The following is a 7,972-nucleotide window of genomic DNA, read 5'->3' as shown; positions in this document are numbered from 1 at the left end:
TTAAGTGGTGCATCACTCAGAAGCCCTAAAGAAAATGCTGCATAGTAAACACCTTGACAGAAGGGAAATCAGAAAGAGACATCCAGAGAAGGAGATAAAAAGATGTCCTGAACAAAGATTCTGGATTCCTCTGCTGTAATTGACAACCTTTATGACGCTAGACAAGAAAAAATTATTAAAAAAAAGAATCTGCTGGTTATGCAAAGTGACAGCCTATGCAGAAAATATTTACATGTTAGTGGGCAAGAGGAGCAGGTTCCTCACCATCTGAAAGAACAGCAGTTACAATTTCATCTATAATTTCACATAAATTCTGTTATGTTCCACACTTTAGACTACTTACAAGTAGAGTAGATTAAAGTGGAACATAACAGTGTTTTAGGATTATATTCTGATGATCTGCTCAGGTCCCTTCCGACCCTACTAACTATGAAACTATTTCTCCCTGGAATAAAGGCACCTTCACTGAGTGACTAAGAACTGTACCTGAGTTAGGAAGACCTTCAGTGGGTCACCCACTAAGAAGCAATGAGCAGAACTTGTCTTTGTATATTGTGGACCCTTTTCACAGCTGTACATTAATTATTCTTATTGATACTAAACCACACCAGAAGAACAGTTATCCATGGGAGTGCTTAAGGAAGACTGCCTTCGTGGACCCAAATACATGGTGCTTCCTCAAACCTACTACAAAGATAGGTTGTAACCCATAACGCCCACTTTATGGAAATGGGAGTCTCCTTCCTAGCTCGCTCCTGTTGCCATATGGCTGAGGGCAGGTGAAACTTGGGGGCATCTGAACCATAAGCCTCTGGGCTTGGGCCAGCACATAAGATGCCTGTCAAAAGACTTTGGAAATATCTGAAGCCGCTGGTGGGGGCGGAGGATGTTTGCCGGTTTTAGGGCCACTTACGGTTCTGAACTGACTCATGGATTTGGACTTGATTTAGGTGATTTGGCTTGGAATATGGAAAATTTCTTTTAAAAAAACAAACATTAACTACTCTTATTGGTGTTTGGAGGGCAGTGACAATGATGCTGATCAGAGGAGTGATCCTGAAATAATTAATATCTAGAGAGAGGCTATAGACTTCGTAGGGTTAGAACCACTTATTCCAGCAGTTAATGGGTATCCTGTACCCAAGATGAGTAAATAGTAGTTTCCCCAGCAGACACTGGACAGAAAGAAAATGAGAGGGGTGGAAGAGAAAAGCTGAAGAGAGAGGTAGAGCAACTAGCAGACAGAACTTAAGCAAATGAGAGCCTTTTATGTGGGTAGATCTGGGTAGGAGGAATGCTGGCAGCTGCTGCTGAAACAATACCAAAAAAATGCCTGACAAGACAATACTGACTTACAGGGAGGTTGTGAGGCTTAATTAAATAAAATTTTTAAATGTTTTGGAAGGTTCTGTAAAAATACAAATTATTATCAACTATCAAAACACATAGCTGTCCCCAGGGACCTAATATTTTCCTTTACAAAACATTCTTGTGACTTTTTAAAGAAATTCTCATACCCACTTTTTCACAGTTGGCCTTTGAAATTTGGTGTGCAGAAAATCTTGAAGCTAGGGAAGTGCCTTTATTTCATTAAAATATTACTTTTTGAAAATCAGAATAGTTTTCACTTAGAGATTTAGGTTGATCTGTATAAAAGAAGAGCTGGCGAGCTTTGTACCAGGCTGGGGGATGTATTTGGTGCTAATGCCTTGCCACACAGAATCACAGGTTAATGGAAGGGAGAGCACTGTGTCTTGAAGATAGCAAATCTCACTAATTTTTCACCATCAAGCCCTGTGGTCTTTATGTATGATGTGATTTTTAGTCACTGGAGTCAAAGATGAGCAGACACTAACCACCCATACGTGTACAAAATAGGATTTTTGCTTCATTCAGTGTACAGGTTAGATGCATAAGTGGCTATAAGGTTCCATAAGCAACCATAATAATTTACAAATTGTTAAATATTTTGTAATCTCAATAACATTTTAACATAGGTTTTTGTTTGGCTGTGTTCTTATTTTAATATAATACATCTGATTTTCAATCATGTAATGGTGAAAGAGGTGTATAACAATGCAGCAAGATGTCTAGAACTCTCTTAAGAATGGAAAATTCATCTTAAAATTAAATAGCCTTGTTATATGGATTCCACACAAGTTCTTACACTTCTTCTGGCTTCTGCTGCTTAAAATGAAAGCTGGAGGACCAGATTTCTTGAATGCTGGTTTACACCTCATGTTCAAGGTGTGGCACTACTTTGGTACCTAGGATGATTCCTACTAGACTTGTTTACAGTCAGCCTCAGCCAGTTATTATTGAGCATGTCTGGTTCTCTGAGTGATTCATCTAGAATAGTGCTTCTCAAACTAGCTGATGTGGTGGACCAGCAATTTTTTTTCAGTGGACCAGGGACCGGTGAAAGGCTCAGCCAGTGGCAGCAACTGTGTGTAACAGCGCTACACAAATGCGCGACCGTCTGGTTCTTTCTCTCCTCACCTCACACAACGTGACGTCACCTGGAGTGTTGGAATGTAAGGACTGTGGCGCTATGACATATCAATGTTATGCTTCTGAAAATATATTTCTTTCTTTCCTGGCAACTCACTGAGGACCAGCGACCGGTCTGCCGACCACCACTTTGAGAAGCACTGATCTAGAAGGAAGTAGGTTTAAGGTTGTTCCCTGTCACTGACAGGGTCAGAAGGTTGACATCAATGAAGAAATACAAAGTGGCCTCAAATGTGCAAGTGCAGCCTTCAGACACCTAAGGAAATGGGTTTGATGAATGAAACATCACATTCTAGACCAAGCTCTTTGTTTATCAAGCAGTCATGATCTCTATCTTACTGTACAGAGTTGAGATAACGTACAGAAGACAACATACAGGAGATACCTCAAGTCCCTGGAGAAGTACCATTGACGCTGCCTGTGGAAGATCCTTTGAATCCAATGGGAAGATAGACGCACCAATAGTAGTGTCCTCTCACAAGCAGACACCATGAGGATCAAGACACTGATCATCGAACATCAACTTTACTGAGCCGGCCATGTCATCCAGATGTCCGACTGCAGACTCCCAAAGCAAGTTTTATTCTCCTAGCTCAGTCAAGGTGTATGCTCAGGAGAAGGGCAAAGAAAGCACTTCAAGGACATCTTCAAGGCCAACTTGAAAAAATGCAACATTGACATCAACTTATGGGAGACTATTGCTCAGGACCTCCCCAAATGGAAGAAGAGTCTGCTGCAAAGATCTCAGTACTTTGAAACCTCACAATGACAACAGGAGATGTAAAAGTGGGAGCAGCAGAAACATGTCACAGACTGAATCAAGAATCCAGAGCCACCCATCCTGACATGGAAATATGTGCCAAAGTTGCAGTAGAACCTGTTGGTCCTAGATTGGCCTCTTCATTCATCTTTGGGCCCACAGATGAGGCAGTCATGGAAAACAATCATCCTCAACTGTGAGGGATTGCCGGTGATGATGTAGCTGGTATTAAAATTTGCAGTTAAGGTTACCACCTAAGCAAAGGAAGAAAAAATGCTCAACACAGCTAAAAATGGAAGGCAAGGATTTTTGTGAGTGATATCTTTTATTGGACCATGAAGTTGATCCAATAAAAGACATCACCCACAAAAATCTTGACAACACTACTAGAAACAGGTGCCGGTGGATAACCTAATCATTCAAATTAAAGAGTCTACTCACCACTGGAAACCAGGGAAATTTCCTAATCCAGTTCTAACCATGTTTACTGGCTCCATCCTTTGCCAGTCAGGAATGGAATCTCCTGCTTGTTGCCAATTTTTCTATTTATTTTGCAATGTAGTGAAACTCCTGCATGTCGCATGTGTTTGGGTGAATGTGCTTGCCTTCTTTTCTTCTTTTGTTAACATATCTGTACCAAACGATGGTGTTAACCTCTTCTCCAGTGTGTGGTTGGGATGCTGTCATTTCTTCTAGGGCAGTGGTTCTCAACCTTTGCTTAGGCTCAAGGTATCCCCTGCCAGGAAAATGCTAGCTCTTTGTTTCCGCTCTTTTTTTATTTGTAACTAGAGAAATATAACAAGAGCGTGTCTTCTGTTCCAAAGAACTCAGGACACCCACAGCAGCTCAGCTTGGTTTGAACACTATGAAATCTTCCTGGAGATCTCTGGGGTTGGTCTTGTGAAACATGCCTGCGCACTGAACAGCACTATCATGGTGGGGGCACCCCTGAAAAGATCTCTAGGTACTCCAGGGTGGCCGCATTGGAGAATCACTGCTCTAGTGGGAGGGAGAGGGCATTCCTTAGTCCAAGGGGAAGTGGAGACTTCGGAGAAGGGGGTTCCGGCTCACTCGCCAGCACCCTGTAGGTGCCCAGGAGGGCTGTGCCAGAAGGGAGCCAGGTGGGGACTGTGTGTGGGTTCCACCCCGGTGTACGGGGGATGCAGGAACACTTGGGCACTGACCCTGGAGCCTTGCTCAGGGGTAGTGACGTGTGCACGTGCATGTGTGTGTCTGTGTAGCCCTGTGAGGAACCTGTGAGGTGTGCATGTGTGTGTATGCATGGAGGCTGTGACATGCATGTGTGTATGAGAGCGTAGCCTTGTTGGGCGGTGATGTGTGTGTGTAGCCTTGTTCAGGGGCTGTGATGGGTGTGTAGTCTTGCTCATGGGGTGTGATACATGCTTGTGCATGTGTGTGCATACAGCCTTGCTTGGGGGCTGTGATGGGGGTGGAGACTCGCTTGAGGGCTGTCATGGGTGTGTAGACTTGCTTGAGGGCTGTGATAAATGTTAATGCATGGGTGGGTGGGCGTAGCCTTATTCAGGTGCTATAATGGGTATGTGTGCATACACTCTTGCTCGGGGCTGTGATGGTTGTGTGCGTAGCCTTGCTTGGTGCTGATGGGTGTGCGTGTGTGTGTGTGTGTGTGTGTAGTCTTATTCGGGGGCAATGACAGATGTGTGTGTGTGCATGCAGCCTTGCTTGGGGCTGTGATGGGTGTGCGTGTGTATGTGTAGCCTTATTCGGGGGCAATGACAGGTGTGTGTGTGCATACAGCCTTGCTCAGGGGCAGCGTGTCTGGGCGTATGTAGAGATTTGCTTCAGGGGCATGGTGGGTATGTACGTGCATGCAGCCTTGCTTGGGGGTTGTGATGGTGGGGGCGGGGGGTGTAGCCTGTTTCGGGGCAATGTCGGGCGTGTGTGCGCGTATAGCCTTGCTCGGGAGGCTGTGACAGTGATACATGTATGTACCCTTGCTCGGGGGTTGTAACGCGCGGGTGCGTGTTAGTCTTGCTTGGGATCTGTGATGGGTGTGTTTGTGTGTGCGTGGAGGCTGCGACACGTGTGTGTCCTGTTGGGGGCCGTGACGCGTGTGGCCGGCCGTGCAGGGCGGCGGCGGCCTGCCCGGGGCTGTGAGGCGGAGCGAGGACTGGCCTGGCGCGGAGGCGGAGGCGGAGGCGGAAGGGGAAGGGGAAGGGGCCGGGTCGGGCATCGGTCACCGGGAAGCAGCAGGCGGTGCGTCGCCTAGCCACCATGGAGCGGGCCGGCGCGGCGGTGAGCTGCAGCCTCCCCCCCGGGACCCAGCCCGTGCCCCCTGCCCGGCGCTGTACGGGGCGGAGGGACCCCCGCCCCCACTTGTGCGGGGGCGCGGGCGGCCCGCTGGGCCGGACCTGGCCGCGCCGCGGCGGGCTGTGCGCAGTGCGGAGGCCGCGGAGGGCTCGGCTACAGGGGGGCTCCGCGCCGAGTCAGTGCCAGCGGCTGCCGTGTCGGCATTAAGGCCTGTCAGGGGCGAGGAATCCCACCGCCTTGGGAACTCTGGTGGTGGGGAGAGTGGGAATGATACCACAGCCCCTCTCCTCACGGCTATATCGCCAAGCCCCGTGCCACCAAATGGGCCCTGGACCCCTCAGCCGCACCCCTGCTACCCCGGAGCTAGATCAAGGCTGGGTCAAGCTATTGCTGCACCGCCTCATTGGGACCGGACCCTTCCCCCCGACCCCGCAGCATTGCCTTGGATGTTGGATCCAGCCCAGGGACAGACTTGGCACCACCCTTCCGGCTGGTAGGGTGGAAAGGCTGGGCATCCGTCCCTGCTCTAGGTGGCTTCCCAGGGGGCACAAAAGCCAGAGGGGCTCTTCTGAATTCATGTTAACGAGCAAACATTTGTGTTTTTCACCAGGAGTGTCAGATTCACAGCCACGGCCCTCACCGACCTCACATACACAACTGGCACAGCATCCATGCAGATAAAAATATAACAAAGCCACCAGAAGCAGCTCCGCTGGTAGAGGACTATAGTACCTGTGATATTGTTAAAGCTACCCAGTAAGTCCAGAAAATATAGTGGCATTTGTGAAGGCTGTTCAGATTTAATTTTTTATTTCTTCATAAAGAAAAATGTTTTAAAGCCACTGAAGACTTGACTCTCTTTTTTTTTTTATTCCATCTTACAAAATAAAGCCTGAAAGGTAACCCTATAAAAATGATAGGTAGCAGTTTGTTTGGGTTTTTTTAAGTCACAAACAAGCTGCAGATAGCTGGCACTTACCCAGGTTGGTTTCACTAGTGGTAAAACTGATGGATCATCTAATTTAAGATGGTTTAACTAAGTTTCCATTTATCCTAATGTCCATCCTTACCCAAGAAAAACTTTCACTAAATCCAGTAGGGAATTTTGCTTGGGTAAGAGCTGTTGGATTAGGACCTCTGTGACTTTTTTTTTTTAGAAAGCATCACTTACTCAAGAGAGAATACGAATAGGAGAGAAGTATTTAAGAATTCATCCATAACTGAAATATTTTTTCCTACTTGAGATACGGAATATTGGAGCGGTGCAAGGAATTGGTAGAAGCAGGGTTTGATGTCCGACAGCCAGACAAAGAAAATGTGACTCTTCTTCACTGGGCAGCAATAAACAACAGACTGGATCTTGTAAAGTAAGTTATGTTGTTTTTGTGAATATAAACCTGTGTATGGGGGGTTAAGGTGAAGGGCAAACAATTTTTTCTTCTGCACGTTCATTTTCACATTTATTAACATTTTGCAGAACAAAGTGAAAACAAACTATACTGTTTGGGAACAAAAGTATAAAATTACACTGACCTTTCTACATTCAGTGTACTTAGGTTATACCTCTGCATGAGTATACTATTACTTTTTACATTTTCAAAATGAGAATTCATGCAGTGCATGAGATCTAGTGTGGTTCTGACCACAGATTGTAATTACAACAAAAACGGCCATGGCCAGCTTTTTAAATAAGTGTCTTCAGAGAAATTCCATCTGCAGTATCCTACTTTCTTGGACCTCAAGGTACTTCCCTGGAGTAGCAAGGAAAGAGGGGGTAGTTGGAACCACATCTCTTTAAACAGTAAAATCAAACAGTAGTGTGCAGGTTCGAATATGGATTTCGTATCTTGGGTACTAATCCTGCTGAATCTGTGGGACTGGAGGGTATTAGCAGTCTAATATGTTGAGTGGGATTTGAATATTTATGTCTTTCCTTTTGGTATTGCAAAGTACCTGATGTTGCAGGTGGACTGCAATTGAGTTTAGCTGAGGCTCCCTACAAGTGTAGGAATCTGCTCATATGATACATAGTCTCACTTAGTAAATATATTTAGCAGGTCCATATTCTTTACATAGGAGTGAACAGAGACTAGTTCAATAATTGTTTCCATGGAAGCAGATTTATAATTTGGAGAGCTAGTTAGATTAGAACTGAATTTGCATGACATGCAAATGTCACTAGTATAATTCTTAACACTAGAAATGCTTTAGTAGTTACCATATTTTTTAATTTGGCACCTTCTCAAAATTGTATTCATAGTTTCATAGTTTCTAGGGTCAGAAGGGACCTGAGCAGATCATCTAGTTCGACCCCAGCAAGATGTTCATCTAACTTCCTCTTGGAAGTTGGTTCCAGACCCTAGCTGCCCTGACCGTGAAGTAGCGCCTCCTGATATCTAACCTAAACCT

At 45.6% G+C, this 7,972-nt stretch overlaps 1 protein-coding gene across 2 annotated transcripts in view; it reads left to right on the top strand.

Annotated features, from left to right (window-relative positions):
* Positions 1-5,478: 5,478 nt before the first annotated feature.
* Positions 5,479-7,972, top strand: part of ZDHHC13 (zinc finger DHHC-type containing 13) — a 24,513-nt gene continuing 22,019 nt past the window's right edge. The window contains exons 1-3 of one of the 2 annotated variants that reach the window (XM_019551843.1): positions 5,479-5,548; positions 6,174-6,319; positions 6,808-6,930. In XM_019551843.1, the coding sequence (XP_019407388.1) occupies positions 5,528-5,548; positions 6,174-6,319; positions 6,808-6,930 (290 nt within the window). In that variant the 5' untranslated portion in view covers positions 5,479-5,527. Of the gene's footprint in view, positions 5,549-6,173; positions 6,320-6,445; positions 6,463-6,807; positions 6,931-7,972 lie in introns of those variants that run through there. The other variant, XM_019551844.1, reaches the window with a different exon arrangement.

The sequence above is a fragment of the Crocodylus porosus genome, unplaced genomic scaffold (genome assembly GCF_001723895.1).
Source record: "Crocodylus porosus isolate Cpor-Errol unplaced genomic scaffold, CroPor_comp1, whole genome shotgun sequence".
In the NCBI taxonomy this organism is placed as follows: Eukaryota; Metazoa; Chordata; order Crocodylia; family Crocodylidae; genus Crocodylus; species Crocodylus porosus.
This window is presented reverse-complemented; position numbering and strand designations above follow the sequence as displayed.